Source organism: Dendropsophus ebraccatus, chromosome 2 (genome assembly GCF_027789765.1).
Source record: "Dendropsophus ebraccatus isolate aDenEbr1 chromosome 2, aDenEbr1.pat, whole genome shotgun sequence".
NCBI classification, from domain to species: domain Eukaryota; kingdom Metazoa; phylum Chordata; class Amphibia; order Anura; family Hylidae; genus Dendropsophus; species Dendropsophus ebraccatus.
In genome coordinates this window covers 118,534,162-118,556,134 of record NC_091455.1, presented here as the reverse complement: position 1 = coordinate 118,556,134, position 21,973 = coordinate 118,534,162, and the positions used below count along the sequence as shown (strand labels likewise).

Sequence of the window (21,973 nt, the reverse complement as noted above, 5' to 3'; positions counted from 1 at the left end):
TCTAAACCTGAATGTGGAGTTATGTCAGTTTCTTGTACTTTTTAATTTCATAGGATGTTGATGAAAAAGTCAAAGAATTCCTTGATACCAACCCAGTAATGTCTGAATTTCGAAGTCAACTAAATTATTATTCGGTAAGTTAAATAAAAGTCAGTCAACAAGTTCTGAAATCATTTAATAAATTCTCATGTTTCCCCATTTTCATATATATATATATTTTTTTTTCCTTTCTTTTTTTTTTTTTTTTTTTTTTTAATAGCAATTGGAAACCCAAATCAATGAAATTCCAGGTCACTGCATTGTTGGGTCAGTTGACTTCTTCACCGATTGTCTGAAAATGGCATTAGTCCAGGAGTGCCGCAGGTGGAAAAGAGCTATTGGTTCAGCTTTAAATAAAAAGGCTGCTATGGACATGGATGAGATCTATTCATTTATTGATAATCTTAGCAAGAGATTAAACAGGCCAGTTAATGACCTTGATGATGTTCGGGGAGCAATGGATGCCTTGAAAGAAATCAGAGAGTCAGAAATTAAAATTGACATGATGATTGGACCCATTGAGGAGTCCAATAGCCTTCTGGTAAAATATGATCTTCTGTTTCAAGATGGCAATGCTGAGCGGGTAGATGGATTAGCATATGCCTGGAAGAACTTGAACACACAGGTAGAGATACCATGTTTGCTGAATGTATCGTTAAGTATGAAGTTATATTCCTTCTACTGATCTTAGTAACCATTCATTGCCTTATCAGGTTGTGCAGACCCAGAATTTACTCATTAAGGTGCAACCAGAGATGAAAACAGATTTACTGGATGGTGTCAAGAAATTCCAGGTTGATGCTGCCGAGTTTTATAAAGACTATGATTTATCGTAAGTAAAAATGTAGATCATTGCTTCTTGGTTTCCTGGGCATTACAGAACAGCTGGTGGCTCATTTTAAAGCACATTTTTCCATTACATGTGGCATCAGACTATTTGTTCTAGATTTAAACAACATGCCATCTTTAAATTCTCCTAAATCAGATGAGCTGTGGAGCTGTTTTATTGCTTTAACAGAAGTGGTATATCATAAGAGGGGATTTTTAATCTGTAACTCAACGTATTTTATTAATGTACCTCTAATTCATTTCTTCACAGTGGTCCTGGAGTAGAAGGGATTCCTCCTAGGGAAGCCAGTGACAGATTACAAGTGTTTCAGGCTAAATTTGATGAATTATGGAGAAAATATATCACTTTTTCTGGAGGAGAAGAGCTATTTGGTCTCCAAATAACAGGTGAATATCAGAATTAGTCTATGTTCACACAACATCCAAAAAAGGAAAAAAGCTTCATTTTTTTGTGTCCGTTATTGCATCATTTTAAGTGGATCGACTAAAATGAATTGAAGTCTATGGAAAAACGGCCGTCTTTTTCACCCATCTGTCATTCAATACAATGTGTTAAAAAGAAGGCCGTTTTTCCATAGACTTCAGTGCATTTTATTTAAAGGACAACTCCGGCGGGACCCCCCCCAAAAAAAAAAACACAGACACACACAGACACCATACTCACCATCCCTCCGGTTACGATCGCCACTCCATTCGCCCGCCGTCCGCCTCACCGTCACCTGCCTCCGCCGTCCAGCGATGTCTCTTGCTTCCGGGTCCATGAGAGAGCAAAGGCTGCCAGTGCGCTTGCGCACCGGCAGCCTTTTCATTGGCTGGAGCGCATCACATGGCTTCCAGCAAGCTTAGCCAATCAGGGCTGAGCAAGCTGGAAGCCATGTGATGCGCTCCAGCCAATGAAAAGGCTGCTGGTTCGCATGTGCACCAGCAGCCTTTTCTCTCCCATTCACTCTCAATGAAGACGCCGAGGAGGAAGAAGACCCGGACCGCCCCCAGCTCTGACATCACCCGACACCAGAGAAGAGGACCGTGACGACCGTAATAGGTAATGCATATATTCTTTAACTTCCGGGGTTTGGGTCGGGGGTCGGAAAGTGGGGGAAGGGGGCCAGACCGGGTATTTAACCACATTACAAAGTTATATAACTTTGTAATGTGTGTTAAATAAGCCAAAAAATTTTTCCGCCGGAGTTGTCCTTTAAGTCACTTAAAAATGATGCAATAACAGAGGTCTTTTTAAACACAAAAAGTGGACACCTTTTTCCTTTTTTGGATGTTGTGTGAACATAGCCTTATAATAATGGACTCAGCTTTTAGAGAATTGCAAATTCTGAAAGTAAGCAGAAAACAGAGGTTGAATAACAGTGCAATCTGTCTGTGGTTTGGCACATTTTGACATCAGCATGATACCCAAGATGCCCATTAGCAAAATGTTTGTATACCCCACTGATATATGAATCACATGAATAACTTTCAATGGTTGCTAGGATCATTTTGTGTCATTGCATATTGTATCATATTTAAAGGGTTATTCCAGTAATATAAATTATTTTACAAAGGAGTGGGGATGCTTTAGAAATAACAAATAAAGCATACTCCACTGCCTCAATCCCTGACAGCTGCTGTTTTCACTGTGCCAAGTCGCCACTCCTTCCCACTTCGTCTGACTTGTTGACCCTGTAGGAAATGCCTGCTCAGCCAATCAATGGCTGAGGCAAGTCATGACTGTTGCCATAGATTGCTGGAGTGGGCGTTTCCTACAGGGTCAATCACAGGGTCAAATCAGAGAAGAAGTGTCGAGCAGGGGAGACCAGGTGCCATTGGGATGGCAGCTGCGGGAGATCAAGGCAGAGGAGTATGTTATGTTTGTTATTTCTTTACAACCTAACGCATTTCTAAAGCCATTTCTATCACCAGAATAACCCTTTAAACACAAAATAGTTAAAAAATTCTAAGTGTCTGTTTTTCTGTTGTTTAACTTTTTTTTAGAATACCCTGAGCTGCAAAGGATTAAACGTGAACTATCTCTGCTGCAGAAACTGTATGGTCTCTACAATGCAGTTATTGAAAATATTAATGGATATTATGAGATCTTGTGGACTGATCTGGATATAGAAAAAATAAACAGTGAACTTCTGGACTTCCAAAATCGGTGTGTATTTTAAGTTAGTACTGTTGCTGGCTTTTATTGGTCTAATAAGTTTTCCAGGTGAGAAATCAAGGTACACGTTCTAACAAGGTAGGACATGTCACTTAGAGACAACAGCCTGCCTTAAAGGAGAATTCCAGGCAATTTGTTTTCAAAACTACCAGGGAGGAGGTGGGTGAAAATAACAACATGCACTTACCTCTCCGGCTCCAGTGCTGGTGTCCGCTATCCTCTGTTTCGGTCGCTGTCCACTTCTAAGGGCCCTATTACACCAACAGATTATCCGACAGATTTTTTTGAGCCAAAGCCAGGAATGGACTATAAACAGAGAACCGGTAATAAAGATAAGACTGAGATTTCTCCTCTTTTCAAATCCATTCCTGGTTTTGACTTAAAGAAATCTGTCAGATAATCTGTTGGTGTAATAGGGCTCCTAAGGCCCTATTCCCCAGAACGATTATCGTCCGTATTTGGCCGATATCGGCCGTCACGGCCGATAATCATCCCGTAGAATAGAAGGCAACAATCAGCCAACATCGTTCATGTCGGCTGATCGCTGCGTCATTTGTCAAATGTCTTTCAAATATGTTGAAAGACAAACGACTCGTACAGCAATGATCTGCTGCCGTCGCCCCGTGAAATAGGAGCGGCAGCAGCAGACCGCTGCTGCATGCTATGGGTTGCCCGGATGATTTAGCGATCACCTGGGCAGCCCCCCCCCCGCACTCCCCTGGACTGACCCGCTCGCTGCTGCCGTGTGGAATAGTGGCGCCAGTGAGCGGGGAACGAGGAGCAAAGGAGCCCTAACAGCCCGTGGAATAGGGGCTTTAGTTTCAGTGGGGACCTGGGAAGTGAGGCCCACTTAGCCAGTCAGTGGCAGAAGCAGGACACTGCTACAGCTGCTGATTGGTTGTGTGGGCTTGACACGTCCCAAGTCCCCTCTCTAGACCAGGAGTCAACTAGAGGACAGCACACACCTGCGCTGGAGCTAGAGTAGTACGTGCAAGTTGTTTTTTTTACCCACCCGTTCTCTGGAAGTTTTTGAAAAAAATTCTCCTTTAAATGGCAGCCTTCATTGGGGAGAATTTGCTGGAAATTTAGAATTTACTGAAGGCCAAACTAGATTCTCTATATCACTGCAAAGTTATCAGAACACTGCTTTCTGTGAAATGAGCAAATATGATAAGGAAAATATTTTAGGGAGTACACAGTCTAACACCATCATAAGACAGCTATGTGTGTGCGCTATTTCATCCTGCAGAAATAACAACTTTGGATGTCTCATGCTTTGTTAGAAGAAACCTCTTAAGCAATGGTGAATACTGTGACATTGCCTTTGATCATAATTATTAATGTTTTATTACTGCATCCAATTGTACAAGAACAAAGGATGTTATCTACATAATTTTCTTCTTCAAGAGAAAAGCCTTTGTTGGAGACACCCTTTTATTTCCGCTCTCATAGCATTTTGTTGATGTTAATAAATCTGTTCTGTACAGTCTGTCTACATGATTTTACAAATAAATATATTAAAACTTTACATACTGCAAAACAATGTTTGTCATTACTAATACATTGTGTTTCCTTCCATGTATTAGAATTCGAAAGCTGCCAAAAGCATTGAAGGAATGGCAAGCATTTATTGACTTAAAGACCACGATTGATGACTTCAGCGAGAGCTGCCCTCTACTTGAAATGATGTCAAACAAAGTACGAATTCCCTTTTCCTTCCAAATGTTGTTGTGAGGGGGTTAAAGTAGTGCAGGGAATTGGTAGTCAAAGATACCAGTAATACCTGTCAATATGGAAACATATTATTATGTTAGGCTACAGTTACCTGTTCACATGCAGTAGCGAACCGCACTAAGTACCCATACATTGGCTCCATTCGCTCATCCGTATGTGTTACAGGGCCATCGTTTGTGCCGTGGTCCTAGTACAGACTCGCAATTAGGGCACGTATCACTATTCCCTTTTGAATAGGGCAGTCCATTGCAGACAACTATTGATGCACTTACATAGTACTGTCCATAGCTATGGTTCTGCGGTTACATTCAGCCTATGGAACGTGTAAATGTAGCCTTAGAATTAACAGACAGTCATTACCTGTTTGCTTATTATAAAACACAGCCAATCATGGTGATTTAATCTCACACTGAACAGTTCTGTGAGCTTTTAACGTTGCACATGTTACCTAAATATAATAATATTTTGTATTCAAAAATTATCATGAATTTCACTAAAGTATTCTGTTTATCTAAGGTCATATTAAAATCCCCCATTACTAAATCTAATGTATAGCACTGGTAGCTAATGGCCAGCGTCAAGGATGCACACTATATTGAACCATATATTCTATATTGGAGTCCATAGTTTGCCCAAAGCAGTTATTAAAGTCCCAGCTGGTTTGCTGAACTGGGGGGAAGCAGTGCCCTTATCCTATCCTGTTGTTACTGTTGTGTGGGGGCATTATTTACATGTGTGAACCAAACTTCCCAACATTCTATCTATTTTATTTTAGATTGGACGCTATATTATAGGGGAACTGTAAAGACCCTGCATTTTAAGACCTTGCATTCTAAAGTGTCGTTGTTACTTGAGAAGACTTTAACTTTAAAAAAAAAATTGATTTGATCGGTAGGGGTCTTGGTGTTCCAACTTTCAATAGTCGCCGCTAGAACAAGCCGCTAAAACTTCTCTCCCTGTCTTTCTGTACAATAATTTTCCTGAGCCTGTCCTGTAAAATTTGTCTCCAGCAAGGGAGATGAGAGACATTAAGAGAAGCACCTAGTTCACATGTATCAATTGCATCTGGCTCACTTTTTGGGTCAGAAACTGACCACAACTGATACCACAACTAATAGCAAAATGCTATCAGTTCTTATCAGGCTTTCTGTCCCGCTTTTCGATAAAACAAAATCAGTTGTCATCAGTTTTTACTAACCTCTATTTGTAACTATTTGTATTCTGTCTGTCTACTCTGCAGCACTCCAGAAATTTGAAAAAATTAAAGTTTATTCCATCTTAAACAAAATCTAAGGCAAACATGTACTTGCATTTTTGCCGAGGATTTCATTTTTGATGGAATAAACAAAACTTGAATTTTTCACATTTCTGGGGTGCTGCGGAGTATTTTCTTTATATATTTAGCTGGTTCCTGGTCAGCCCCCATCTGCTGGCACCACCTTAATTTATTTCATTTTTTCATGCCTCTCTGGCATGTCAACTGTTTTTGTTTTTTTTACAGTGACGTTTTGAGATCTGAAATGGACATTTTAACTACCTTACTGTGTGTTGTTCTGCAAAGTAATAGTAATAGTTGGTATTGTGTAATTGTTTTTCTTTCTCCAGGCAATGATGAGGAGACATTGGGAAAGAATATCTCAACTTACTAGCCACAGTTTTGATGTGGAGTCTGAAAGCTTTTGCCTGAGGAATATAATGGAAGCACCTTTGTTAAAATTCAAAGAGGATATTGAGGTTAGTTACTAAGACTAAATTGGCAAAATGTAAGGAATCAGCCTATCAATAAGTTCCCTTGCTTTTTTCTGACCCTGCTTACAGCCCAGTGGCCTGCATATCCATATCTTGCTGCACTTCAGGGCCAAAACAAAGTAGTCAGCACTCTGACCCATGGTGGTGCTCATAGATGGGAACAATCCCACATGTAGTTAGTAAAGTGTTCCTTTCACATGTCCATAAAAATACAGTAAGGATGCGTTTTGGGTTGCACTTTTATCCACTGACTGAGAAAGGCGAAAGCCAAACGTGTAATCTATTGATCTTTCTTGAACATGTAATAAATTTTGGTGAGTGCCGAGAGTACTTTAGGGGCACACCCAGACTGCAGAGAGTACTAAAATTGATCCACTATTTGCATTTTAAAACACCTGTATATATTGGAAATCTTGGACAATAAATGGACCACATAGTAAAATAAAGGCTGCTTCATTCCACATAAATGCAGGCAGTGTGATGTGGTGCATGATGGCAGAAGTGCCAGTGGGTAACATAGCATACAATGTAATAGGAGAAAGGTACACGTGTGAAGATGTGGAGAAGCAATCTACTCTACAGGTGGGATTTCCTTTTTCACCTCACAGGGAACAAAACTAATTGAGATTGAACTATAGCTATCTATAAATGTAAGCATGTGGGGATGTAATTGTTTTATGAATATTAATATCAAACAAATGAAAGTACATGAGCACAGGAGCCCTTCATTTGTGTGTCTTCTGCGTAGCTTGTCTTCTTAAGTACTGCATACTCATTTTTTTTCTACTTCAATTAGCCATGCAAATAGCCCTGTGCACTTAAAATAAATTACCCTGTGGCTGTGACTGGAATGTATCCAACATATAAGTAGAAAACTCTACAACACAAAGGCCTCATCCACACGTTCAGTGATTTTTCAGGTCCACATATAGCTCCACTATTTATACATTGTGATCTGTGAAAAGTGGCAAGTAATTGTATCCATAGTGCATCCTCATCCTCAAAAAGGTTGAACTGTAAAAATAAAATTAAAAAGTTTGCTTAAATTTGATCCATTTTTTTCACTATCATTGATCACTATCCGCACTAGGAGGTTAACTATTTTTTCACAAAACAGATTGTAGATCAATGAAAAGGCAGAATGTGTGAATAGCACAATAGAAATCAGTGGGCACTAAGTTGATCTGTGATTGCAGATCCGCAATTAAGGAGAACTTTGTGGGATGTGTGAATAAGGTCTAAAAATGTTCTATTCTTTCACAATATAAACAAACAGCATTGTATGTACAGAGGGAGACATGGGCTTTGTGGTAACAATATATGGGTGACCACATTTGTTTTTCAATTTCTGTACACAAAATGGAAGCTTAACTCTGGTTGTGAGGGCATGAAGGTAGTAGAAATTGCAGTACATACAGTAAGTGGTGTAGTATACAGGTAGAAAGGTTTGCTGGTGTATAAAACTAAAAATTCCATCCACAGCTTCAATAAAATTATGGTAGCTTTATTGGGACATCACAAAACAGAAAACAAAAAAAATAAAAGATAAAAACACGCCAACGCGTTGCAGGGTTAGAACCCCTTAATCATTTGCTGGTGTATGCCATATAATAGACCCAAAACAGTCTATTAGTGACTACATTCAGTCAATTTCCTGACATTATACTTCTAATTGGTGTTACTCGAATGTGTAGCAGACCACACTTTTAACTCCTGAAAAATAAAAGTATACACACAGGAAATGGACTGGATGTAGTCACTAGTAGACTATGTTCAGTCCATTAAAGTGAATAGGTAAATGGGCCTGTGGATATATCACAGTAACAACCACATACCTTCCTGCCAAAGTCCCAACATTACGTCTCAGCCTTATCTTCAGCATATATCTTGACTAATATGCTATATCTCATGTAACTATATGCACCTATTCACAGAATGTTTGCCAAATGTCTTTCTTAATGCCTTTAGCTGGAATACTTTAGTGTGTTTTAAACAATGAAATATTCAGCTGTATAGACATTCAGGGCACATATGTATAATGCTAGAACACAGTGTACACCTAACTCTTTTCTTCAGAGCAAATGCTTTTTGTGTACCATCTAGAAGTAACCTTTTCGCAACTTAACAATGTTTTGCCATTATTTACTATACATGAATGCTAAAACAGTTTCTAGGCTAGAACTGCAGCCAAGTTATTATGACATGTTTTCCACTAAAAGGAATTGACAATTTACTGCTGGAACACAATACTGTTTATTGGTTCCTTGGCAGTGGACTTGGCGCTCAATCTTTTGTTGGCCAAATTATATGGTTAGATTTATTATGTTTACCTATCCGCATGTCATAGTGCTAAACAACTATTAACAAAGGAATAAATTGTGGTGTTTCATGAAATGTATTTGAACACAAATAATAATGCTAACACAAGCCGGCACTATTATTTATTTCAGCCTACTTTATAATAAATTATTAATCACTGCTGCCAAATCAAACCCACATTTTTAGGAAGTAGATTTGATGATTAGAGACTGTAATACTGTTATCCCCCTCATATATCCCCTGGATATTTCATGACTTTTATGATCAGTGGAGATCCAACTATTTCACAAAAACTTTACTGCAGAGCACCTGGATAACCACTAAATAACTATAGTGGATTTCTATACAACAAGAAGTGAACCGTCCAAGAGGAGATTAAAGAGGATGTTCAACTTTATGCTAAATTTTAAAAAAAATGCAGGCGTATAAGCTTTAGCGTACCCTAGTCCCCTTGCCACCAAAGACTGTTTTCTATTCACCCATATTTTCTTTATTTCCTGGTTTGGATCATTTGAGCTGGGGCTAAACTACATAGACCATCCGTCCGCACCCTTCCACATCATCTACTTCTTGTAAGACCTCCCACATGCCCTCCTCCCAGCGAGGCATATAAATACTATGTCCTGCTTAATGATGACTCTAAACAATATACAGATGAACTTCTGACATATCATAAAGGCGTAGGTTCACATGTTCTGATTGATTCATGTTCATGTTCATTGATTTTGAGATCAATGTCAAACCTGATGGCAAGCTGGCCACACTGCAAATAAATGGGATTACTGCAACCCTCTGTACACACAGAGGGTCTGTGTGGTTTTCCATTTGTGGCATATACAGTAAGTGACATGCCTTTAACTTCCACCTGGCTTGACCTTACTCCAGACATTCCCAGAATGGGTCTCTTCTACTCGTTACCTCAAATGCATAAAGAAAGCGAAACATAATTATTTCCGATATTTGGATCCTAACTGAAAGTATTTGTAGCTGGGTAAAGAATATTATAAAATCCTTGGTGAAGTGCACACCATGTACGTTAAGGACGTTAAGGACACCACAGACATTTGCAATGTTTTTGTATTTTACTTGTGAGCCAATAAAAATTTGAAGATTTCTTGATTACATTGGATGCTGTTGGATTCTCCTTCTTCACATTTGCAATTTTTCAGTCCTACTACTACTCCTAGTACTACTACCACTAGGACTTCCACTAGTCCTACTTCTATATTGACAACTGTTTACTGTACTTTTAAAGCCCCACAAAAATAGGTCCACCGTGGTATACCACCAATGTAGTTCAGTTAATAGATATGAGCATTGCTTTAAGTGTCAAAATCTAAATCAACAGTAAAAGCATATTTGCAGTTTACAGAATTTTTTTTTATTTTTAGTTATTATGGAAAACATGGCACTTCCTGTGTGTTTTTCAAAGAATCTAAACATAGGAAGTCTGTTGTTTCCCAGGCCATTTGAGCACTCACAGCGAAGGCAGTCATGTGATTGATGGACACATTGAGCTGTGAGACTCTGTACTGGTTGGACTTCCACAGCATGATAACAAAAAAAATGAATGTAAATTGCAAACTTGTTTTATATCACATCTATTGTTGATTTTGAAAGTGACAACAGTGACACTTTGAAAGTCTCACTATTGTTATAACTTTCAAAATCTAAATCAACTGTAGATGTGATATAAAACAAGTTTGCAATTTACATTCATTTTGTTGTTGTTATCATGCTGTAAAACAAAGCTATACTTACCAGAAATCCAGGTCCTGTCACCTTAATGCAGCTTTGTAGTCTTGTGCTGGTTGAAAAAAAGAGACTAAACACATGAAGTCCGGCCAGTACAGAGAGTCACGGCTCAATGTGTCCATCAATCACATTACTGCTTTCTCTGTGAGCGCTCAGATGGTCTGGGATACACAGGACTTCCTGTGTTTAGACTTATTGAAAAATAGAATATAGAACCTGCTGTGTTTTTCCATAAAAACAACAAAAAAAATACTGAATGTAAATTGCAAACTAGCTTTATATCACATCTACTGTTGATTTAGATTTTGAAAGCTACAATGACAGGTACAAAGTGTCACTGTTGTTTGGTAAAAACTTTGACACCGATTGGTGGAACGAGCGGGAACAGGATCATGCAGCAGCGCGTTGGGCTCCATAGACTTACATTATAAGCCTGACTCTTCTTTTCTTACACAGAGTGGGAGTGGAATATGCTACAGCACAACCTCTCCCACTCATTCTCCCTATACAGGTCTGAACACTCAGACTTGGACTGTTCAAATCTTTTGACATTTCTCTATGACATACCATCAAAAGAAATGTCCAACAACAATGGAGGTCACAGGAGTGTGAAGAAAATGCCTCGTTGTAGTAAAGGTGGGACATACTCCAATCCCAAGCAGAGATCACTGAACATCACATACAGATTTGGTCCAACAGCATCCAGTAGTGAAGAAATGGTGCATCTTTATTCACGCATTATACACAGTGGCAAAGTTTTAACCCCTGTGTCCCTCTATGTACAATGTCTTAGTGTAACATTTCTTAAATATTGTGCTGGTCTGTTAGTCATTGATGAAGGGGCCTACATGCTAGAATAGCTTGCAAAGATATATTTTTTTGGCTAGCCAATAAAAGTATCACTCCTTTTAATGTAATGTCTTTGTTAAAGGACATATGCATCAGTGCAGTCAAAGAAAAAGATATCGAAGCAAAGCTAAAAAATGTCATCAACGAATGGAGCGCCCATGTGTTTACCTTCGCCCAGTTCAAGTCAAGAGGGGAACTTCTACTGAAGGGATCTGACACATCTGAGAAAATTGCACTGATGGAAGACAGTCTCATGGTGTTAGGCTCCATAATGAGTAACAGGTAGGTGACACATTTTCTCTATTTCACACCCATGTATGTTTCAAACAGGGTACATGTATTGTCCCACAAGAATAAAAGCCCATTTTTATGTATGCTATAGTAGTAAGGAAGCAAGGCTAGATAATGACATTATTAAGAAATTTCTAGTGTTAAGACCCTGACTGATCGGTAGTCTGAGCTATAGCATGATCCTCTCCCTCTGTGTCCGTGTGAAGAGACGTGCCCCATAGACCTCCATTATATGACCATTTCCTCACATGACACACAGTCGGGAGAGGACCGCACTGGCCACAACTTCTCCCGACCGGTCGCAGTCAAAACTTTTGCCATGCCTCTCCAATCAAAATTTTGGCATGTCTCTCTATTTTTTAGGATTTTAGAAATACAGTTAAATGGGTACTCCAGAATTTTTTTTAAAATCAATTGACTTCTATTTTAAAACTCAAAACTTCCAGTACTTATCAGCTGCTGTATGTCCTGCAGGAAGTGGTGTTTTATTTCCAGTCTGACACCTAGCTCTCTGCAGCCACCTCTGTTTGTGACAGGAACCTTCTAAAGCAGTAGCAAATCTCCATAGAAAACCTCACCTACTCTGGACAGTTCCTGTCAAAGACAGAGGTGGCAGGAGAGAGCAGCGTGTCAGACTGGAAAGAAAACACCACTTCCTGCAGGACATACAGCAGCTGATAAGTACTTGAAGACTTGGGATTTTTTAATAGCAGTAAGTTACAAATCTGTATAACTGACTGACACCAGTTCATTGGAAAACCATTTTTTTTCATCTGTATACACAAGCAACTCATTTTAAGTTAACTATGATGGATCTTTTATGACTTAACTGTTTTTTTTTTTTAATCTGGTTATTATGTGAAGGATTTGTCTGGAAATCCTTTTTATATTTGGCTAGCAGCGTGTTAAAAATGAATAGAACATATATTCCCCCCTACCCTAAACCCCTGTAGCTCCTATTCTGATGTCTCCTGGTCCCTACTATTCAATACTCTTCACTACTACTGGTTACTGTGATGTGTCATCTCAGCAGTAACCTGTCCCTGGACAATCCCATCACCTCTAGTTCCACCCTTTACCTAGTTTACTTCTCTTGAGTTATAAACCTAATACCATTATTTAAAACAGCTATTTTTGTTCTCTGAGAAAATACACAAGATTGTAAAACAATAAGAACGCTCAAAATGAACTCAGTCATTCTAGGTAATTTGGCTCTGGTCTTATCTGTAATTTCTTGATGCATTGAGTAAAATATAGACAGTTTATGATGGATAAAATCGTACAGCTACTTCATTATTACAGCGGCAGCATATATAGGACACAGAGGAAAAGCCAATGCTTTCCGGGCCCTTAGTCATGGCTAGTTGACAACAAACGGATATTGTTAAAGGGAGTAAAAAGACCCAATTTCTGCTCTGTGGAATTTTTCTTGTGTCTGTGTCTGCAGGGACATGATGCCATCCAGTCATACAGCTTATGAAGCATTTCACTGTATGGCCATGCAGATTGACTAGCCACCTGTATAATAATACAATACTGCATAAGCATGTGCATGTTCAAATTAGGCCAAAATATATCAACTTCATGCATAGTGTTTGCCATGTGCTATCCATTCCATCATCTACACTAGCAAAAGTTGGCACGCATGCTTGTTAATGGCATGCAATAGACAGATGGAAGAACACAGTGATAAGGGTAGTCCCTGTTTTTTAGAAACATATTTTATGACTGTTTATAGCTGAAATACTGCAGCATCTAGTTATTGTGACATTATATGTTGTTGCACACCTTTAATATGTCTAGTTATAGCTTTCCTTTACACATACACAAACCTTTTTCCACTATAATATACAATAGTAATTTTGTTTTCAACATCTTTTCCTATGTAATTTCCACCAATTATTTTAACTGCCTTGGCCTTAATTTCTGATAATAAACATGATCACACATTGCAGAATTTCCTAAAGATTAAATGTGGATGTATTGTATTACAGAAAATTGCTTCAAAATATAAATCTAGAAAAAAAAAAACAATTTAGAGTTCTCAAATTTCTAAGAGCAACCTTTACACTGGGCTCACATATTGCCAGCGGAAAAAACCCACACTGACATTTACATCAAGCCCTGTGTGGCAACTGCCATTTCTATATACACATCTATTCAGTGCTGTGGAGGGGCTAAATTTGGATGCAAACATGCAGACATTAAAGGGGTATTCCCCCCCCCCAATTTTTTTTTGCATTAATACGTTGCCCACCCGTAGCTTTCCATCTTTCCAACATAAAGTTAGTATGGATTCTGCACAGTTTTGCTGTTATCCAGCTGCATTCACCCCCAGGGATTGCAGAGAATCATCAGACCTCAGTCCACTCTGACACGCTCCCTGCTCCTGGCCCCCACCCTCTGTGTCGGCATCACGTGTCCTCAGTCCCAGCACAGTGAAGTGACTGAGAACACTGATGCGGTGGCTGCTGTTACAGAGGGAGACAGTGATCAGCGCAGCTGTGACTGCATCCCTCTCTAACAGCAGCCACCCGGTCACCCGCAGCCCAGAGCTCACCCCCTGTGTCCAGAGCCTCCCGGCAGCACTCACCCGCAGCACACAGCCCCCCGGCCCACAACCGACCTCCCCCCATTAACCCGTGGCATCCCTCACTCACCCGCAGCATAGCCTCCGCACTCACCCGCGGCACCCTCCCCTCCGCGATCGCCCATGGCAAGCTTCGCCCCCCGCAATCGCCCGCGACTAGCTCCGCCCCCCGCAATCGCCCGCGACTAGCTCTGCTCCCCGCAATCGCCCGCGACTAGCTCTGCTCCCCGCAATCGCCCGCGACTAGCTCCGCCCCCGCGATCGCCCGCGACTAGCTCCGCCCCCGCGATCACCCGCATCATCGCCAACTCAGCTCTGCTACACCGGCGTCCCCGCCAACTCAGCTCTGCTACACCGGCGTCCCCGCCAACTCAGCTCTGCTACACCGGCGTCCCTGCCAACTCAGCTCTGCTACACCGGCGTCCCCGCCAACTCAGCTCTGCTACACCGGCGTCCCCGCCAACTCAGCTCTGCTACATCGGCGTCCCCGCCAACTCAGCTCTGCTGCACCGGCGTCCCCGCCAACTCAGCTCTGCTGCACCGGCGTCCCCGCCAACTCAGCTCTGCTGACCGGCGTCCCCGCCAACTCAGCTCTGCTACACCGTCACCGCCAACGCAGCTCTGCTACACCGGCGTCCCCGCCAACTCAGCTCTGCTACACCGACACAGCCATCTCAGCTCTGCTACACTGTCATCATCTCCTTCATTGTCTCAGCTCTGCTACTTCACCATGATCAGGCAGAAGCATTGCATGATGGGAAATGTAGTTTCCTATCTTGGATATAGACCATGTTTTAGAAAAAGTTGTAACTCAGGAACGGCAGCAGCTAGAAAGATGGGAGATGTCTCAAAATACTCAGGGGAACTTGGTGAGTAAGGCCAGCTAGGTTTGGGAGCATTTAATTTTTTTAGCTCTTGGGGGGAATACCCCTTTAAGTCTATTAAAGTCAACATATTGGGTGTTTTTTTTCCTCTTTTATATATTTTGCAGGTACATTTTTGGAGCTGTCTGTACACTTAGCACGTAGCTAAGCCATTTGTATGACTTTCTGCTTCTATTTTGTTTGCCAGTTCAGAAAGAGAAAATGGCTGACTTATGACAGAGTAGCTGTACACGTATATCATTCTTTTTAAACACAAACAAAAGATAGAAATGTATCAGATTTTTTTTTCTTTTAGGGCCTGTTCACACAACGGATTTGGCGCAGAGATTTCACCGGGAACCTCTGTCCGTGGACTGAGCGCCTAATCCCTCCTGCTGTGTCCTTGAATGGGAGGGCTCGCGCGCCTCCACTCAAAGAATTGATATGTCAATTCTTTAAGCGGCTATGCGCAGAGAGCGGAGACGCGAGCCCTCCCATCAAAAGACATAGTGGATTTTAACACTGAATCTTTAGTGTGCCCTTATGGTGACCAGATTTGTGACACCAACGAATTTGGAGTCCTTTGCTTTCAACTGTTATCCAGAAAAGTTCTATCTATATACATACTCTACAGTTCCCATTATTTTCTTTTCTTTAATTGCATTACTTGCAGTGTTCTGGAACATGACAGTGATCTCCCCATTTTTGTGTGTTTAAAACAGATACAACGCACCATTTAAACCAACTATACAGCAGTGGGTCCAAAAATTGTCCAATACCACAGAAATAATTGAGAACTGGCTCACTGTTCAGAACCTCTGGATTTACCTGGAAGCTGTGTTTGTTGGTGGTGATATAGCTAAACAACTACCACAGGTGGGTATCAGTATTTTAGATCCATAGCTAGTGAGAATAGGAAAAACTGCAATACAGCCTACATGAGCATCTGTCATGACACACACTTTGCAAGATGGAAAAAAACTGATCTTATTGAGCAATTCAGGGTATGTTTGCTGCAGTTCAGGTTTCATATTGCTGACACTGTGAGTTGTTTGGTGGAGACATGAGTTACCTTTCATATATCTGTCTACACTTTTAAAACAGAAACAAAATGCTTTTAATCTCTTGTGCAAAGTGTTAAAGGGGCTTTCTCAAGCCCTTAAAATGCTGCAAGCTGGAATATCTCCTTTCTCCCCCTTGCATTACAGCTTCCAGCACTTGAGCTCAGGAAAGCCTCTCTGACACTTTGCTCCAGAGAATAAAAGCATATTTCTTTGTTGGGAGAATTGAAAATCGTAGATAAAGAGTGCAGAGCAGAAATGTGCAGGAATATGCCACATAAAAGTTGTGTAATGGCCAGAAATAGTGCTACTCCTCATTTACACGCAGGACAGCTTATACTGTAAAGTCTCCTAAAATTACATGTATGCTTTAAAGGGAAACTAACAGCATATTAGAAGAATCTAGCCTGTTCTATTATTTCCATAGGGCAGGAAACAGAGGAACAAGGTAGATTTCTTACCTCTATCCCAAGCGCTGTGTTAATGAAATCCTCTGTTACTTAGGCGGCTTGGTGCTCTGGAGGTAGTACTGCAACCCTTGGTGCACCATCTGCCCCACCACCTCCATTTATGAATATTCATGCGGTGTGTTGCAGCGACATCATTTGGCCGCTCATCACTGCAAAGTGTCTGGTGAATATTTATGAAGAGGGTGGCAGGTGGCAAGATTGGTGCACTGAGGGCTGTAGTACATTTCCCAGTGCACTGAACAGCCTAAATGGATAGGCAAATGGGGGCATGACAATGAGTGCCAATCTGGCCGATTGGTGCTTGTTTACTGAGCATTTACATGGCTAAATGAATCACAGGATTATTGATGGAACCCTTTAACTTTGTAATTATTGGCTTCACCCATTTACACATTTTGATATGCAGCCACCCAAAAAAATGCAATCAGGGGATGAACAGGTGTTTTCTCGGTTATTGGCTGATAGCTGGCCCTTCTACAATAATAGGGGACAAGTGTTCCTATGAACATTAGTTTATGCAGTAATTGTCCCAGGTAAAGAGCCTTTAGCGACACCTGCATGATGCTCTGTGACAACCTCTGTACAGCTTTCTGACACAAACTTACTAGCTCCATGGCTACTGTCTACATAAGGATACTGAAGTCACTGGAGCTCCCCATGGGATCCATTTATTGACCTGTGACAGATGCCAAGATCCTGTTTATTGGAATACTTTAATCTAATATTTCATTATTTTATTTAAGCAGTATAACGACATATACAGTACTGGGCTGAAAGGAAGCCTATGGACACATTTAGGCTATGTTCACACACTATACAAACAACGGTCGTTCCACTGTTGTTTAGCACTACCTACGGCCGGAATTAATGATCATGATCATTAATTCCGGCCTAAGGTAGGGTTAAACAACAGCCATTCACGGCAGAACGGCTGTTTTTTTTATGCAGTGGGAACACAGCCAAAGAGTTTACAGTGGGAGCCTTCCCTGTGAACACACTAAACAAAAGGCAATAACTTGGCACAAAACCAGCCTTCCAGCCTTATTATAACAGACGACACAGTCCTGGTCCTGCAGTTAGCTGAATAGCTTGTTCTAAGTATGTTGTCACTTGTACAGAAACCAATTTGTAAACAAGAGGGAAGGCAGATCGATATAGAAAATAAGTGTGTGGTGACAGTAAATTTATGGATCTCTAGAAAAGCCCATAGAGAGAATGGGAAAAGACTTTGCAAAAGAAAAATACATGGTAGGCTTGGTCACATATGTTCTTTCGGTGGGGACATCCCAAGACACGATGCTGAACAAAGGGTAAATGTCCCTTGTGCAAGTGTTTGTCAGGCAAGATATCTGTTGCCTTGGTTACTGCATCCATAATATATTTGTATATATGTATGAACAGATGGGAAAACCTAAGAAAGATGATGTCTTCTAACAAAAAATATATTATTATGAATTGCTAGTGTTACTGTATTCTTGATAGTATGAGCATATTATAAGGTAAGTGCACCAATTTTGAAGTATGAACATTTTTCTCTGTTAGAACTACTGTAAGCATACAAATTAAAAAGACTGAATTAGATAATGGAGAGGCTGCACTTTGTGCAGCTTGTGATACCCTGATGTGTCCAGCAGTGTCCTGTGTGACATGCCTTTTGATATCAAATTTTCCATATATCTATTGACATTAGGTGATGTTCAGAGCTCAGTTACTCCTCTCCCTGTACAATGATCTCTGCTTCGGTTACATTGCATGCCTATAAAACAGTCCTAGACCTTATGTCCATGGGGCTCATTGTCAAGGGTATGCCTAAATGCTGATAAAACAGTTCAGGCAGGGTGGCTCCCTTATATTAATATAATGATAATGAAATAAAAAAAAATATCATTAGAAGCAAATACCATGTTTCAGTATTCAGAAAAAAAATCTAGGTGATTTCACTTTTATGGGGAGGTCAAAATCCGCAATGGTTTCACAGTGTTGTAAATTTTTTTGCTTATACACTTAAAGGCTGGGTTCACACTATGTATATTTGAGGCTGTATTTGTGAGGCTGTATAGCAACCAAAACCAGGAGTGGATTGAAAACACAGAAAGGCTCTGTTCACATAATGTTGTAATTGAGTGGATGGCCATCATTTAATGGCAAATATTTGCTGTTATTTTAAAACAACGGCTGTGGTATTGAAATAATGGCCGTTATTTACTGTTATATGGCAGCCATCCACTCAATTTCAACATTGTGTGAACAGATCCTTTCTGTGTTTTCAATCCACTCCTGGTTTTGGTTGCTATGAGGACCTGACATGAGGACCAAATACAGCCTCAAATATACATAGTGTGAACCCAGCCAAATTGTGGATTTTAATTACATTGACATTTTTACTAGCCTAATAAGTACTGTGTCTAGTGGTATACTAAAAATACAACTTTTAGCACTATGCTCTTTTACCAGTAAGTTCAAAATTATATAGAAAACAGAGGTATTACTTATTGCTGCCATTCAGCTTCACATCTCCATTTACTTGGCAAGAAAGTGTTCATGTTTAATCAGCCTGCTGTTTTAATTATCTGCCCATCATTATATTACAAGTGACATCACCTTGAGAAGGCCTTGACATTGTGATTTGATTTTCTCAGGAAGCCAAGAGGTTCCAGAACATTGATAAGTCTTGGCAGAAAATCATGCAGAGGGCTCACGAGACTCCCAACATTGTTCAGTGCTGTGTTGGGGACGAAACCTTGGCACAATTATTACCACATTTATTGGAACAGCTGGAGATGTGTCAAAAATCCCTTACAGGGTACCTGGAAAAGAAACGCTTAGTATTTCCCCGGTTTTTCTTTGTTTCTGATCCTGCCCTTCTGGAGATACTTGGACAAGCATCGGATTCTCACACCATTCAGGTAAAAGAAATACATGAATTTTCAGTACTTTCTTCTTAACACCTTTGGAAATATTAATATAAATTTTCATATTTAAAACCCTGGATGGCACAGGAAGTGCATGAAGCTGGCTGAGGATCTAAAACTGGTTCATACACAGTTGGTTTCAGGTATATTACAGCTGACACTGTGGTGCAGTGACCCGGCTCCTAGACTACAAACCTTTAATGCTATGGTCAATAGTGACAGTGGCATTTTTGTATTTAAACAGAGGAAGGGGTCTCTTTCTTTTTTTTGAGCACCCCGTTACCCTGCAATATGATCCTGTGGAGCCCATGGAAAAGTGAGGCCTAATGAAGGTGACAAGATCCTAAGTTAAAAAGAAAAACATTTATTACATAAAAATCTAAACAACACATGAATAAACAAAATTGGTATCACCTCAGTTGTAACAAATCAAATTATCACATAATGTATCCCTTATCACGAACATGGTGAAAAAAAGGGAAATTTTGCTTATTTTTTTGGAAAGCACAGATGAAAAAGCAAGAAACACTGCTAAACTGACTGTGGCACCAAAGGGTTAAATATGTTTAATTTCAGTAAATGCATGGGTAAACGGACTGCGGTCTGTGGAGTGCTCACTTTTATATGCTGTTCTCATTAGATACCTCTCCATCTATATGCTGAAGATGCGCACATGCAGATTACTCACTCCTTTCTCTGCTTTTTCTGTTCTGGTGAGGAGACACTTTCTAAACAACCTAGGGCCCAAAGTATCATCTTCATCCTTATCATTCTGACCCTGACTTTCTATAGTCAAGTTATTTAATTCTCAGACAGACTCTGCTAGCAGAACATCGACATAGCATTGCAATGATCAGTATTAGCAATCTAATGACTTTTATGTGATTTATTATTTTATAAACGTTTCCTAGTAGGACTTAAAAGGTGCACGGTTTTTTTTTTTACTCCCATGATAACAATTTGGAAAACCACCCCCTTTTCCCATATTTAAAAATGTGAATGTTACTAACAAAAAGAAAATATGAACACCTGATTACATTTTTTTTTTTTTGCTTTCATAGGCTCATCTTCTAAGTTTGTTTGACAATGTCAACAGAGTTGGCTTTCATGAGAAGAATTATGACCAGATTTTGTATTTTGAATCCCAAGAAGGAGAACGGGTAAATTTGATGGAGCCTGTAAATGCCCAGGTAAGGCTGAATAGTGTTATAAAATCAAATCAATAAAACCAATTCAATAAAATAAAAAAATTCCAGTTAAAACAAAGAGTCACATTTATCAATTGTCCCCCTGGCTTACATTACAGAAAAGGTAAATTTGCACCTTTATATAGTGTACGTTTCACTCACCTGATGGGCGGGCGAGGGGGGGGGGGCTGCAAGGGGAGGAGGCGTGTCTCCTCCAGTGCATAATTTATCATGATTTACACCTGAAAACAGGTACAGGAAAACATACACCCACTCCGGGATGGGAGGTTCATGCTTAGTCTCCTCTCATCCCTAAGGAATGATTTCTTGTCCCTGAAGGAAAGGAGGTAGTAGTAGTAGTAGTCCAGATTAGTGAGAACAAAGAAAAGAGAGACTCTAGGGTCGCATGGGACCAAAGCCCAAAGAAGACCTTAATTTGTCCAGAAGCACCTATTTATACCCAAAGGCTTCTACATATTGCTTGCCAGGAATGACAGCAATTGAGAGGGTCTTCTATATATTTCTTCTATATATTTCTTGTCAACAGTGCTAAGGGACACATGATCTACAAGCAATTGAAGGAAAGTTACACCAGGACTTGATTGCATACTAGGGCCTGTTGGGCTTTAGGATGATCCTATTTATACGAATAGCTGAGAGGTATAGACCCCTGTTGCCTGCTTCCTGTAGCTTAGGCATTGCAGAGAGTCAAAAAGTCTAAGAGGTCTGAGCAAAATACACCAGGAGCCAGCCAGTATGACTGGGTATATTCAAGTGAACTAATAGACTGAGCAGGAGAAGGTTAGGGCCCCCTACAATACACCACAACCTAGCCTTATGGTGTTATGGGACCAAATTGTTTCCCTGCTTTAACACTCTAAAGGCCCTATTTCACGGAACGAATATCGGCCGTATTCGGCCGCTACGGACGATAATCGTCCCGTGGAATAGAGTGCAACGATCAGCCGACATCGTTCATGTCGGCTGATCGTTGCAGTCGCTTGTTTTTCAACATGTTGAAAAACAAGCGACTGATACAGCAACGATCTTCTGCCATCGCTCCGTTGAATAGGAGTGTCGGCAGCAGACGCTGCTGTATCCTATGGGCTGCCCGGACGATCAGCGATCCTGGTATCCTTTACCCCAA

The 21,973-nt window shown here is 40.4% G+C and overlaps 1 protein-coding gene across 6 annotated transcripts in view; it reads left to right on the top strand.

Moving 5' to 3' along the window:
* Nucleotides 1–21,973, top strand: part of LOC138783454 (dynein axonemal heavy chain 5-like) — a 245,444-nt gene that overhangs the window by 95,487 nt on the left and 127,984 nt on the right. For all 6 annotated transcript variants that reach the window (XM_069958163.1, XM_069958164.1, XM_069958166.1 and 3 more), the window contains 11 exons: nt 54–134; nt 260–664; nt 753–871; nt 1,139–1,275; nt 2,875–3,037; nt 4,633–4,744; nt 6,386–6,514; nt 11,535–11,734; nt 15,919–16,072; nt 19,367–19,633; nt 20,701–20,829. In XM_069958163.1, the coding sequence (XP_069814264.1) occupies nt 54–134; nt 260–664; nt 753–871; nt 1,139–1,275; nt 2,875–3,037; nt 4,633–4,744; nt 6,386–6,514; nt 11,535–11,734; nt 15,919–16,072; nt 19,367–19,633; nt 20,701–20,829 (1,896 nt within the window). The remainder of the gene's footprint in view (nt 1–53; nt 135–259; nt 665–752; nt 872–1,138; nt 1,276–2,874; nt 3,038–4,632; nt 4,745–6,385; nt 6,515–11,534; nt 11,735–15,918; nt 16,073–19,366; nt 19,634–20,700; nt 20,830–21,973) is intronic.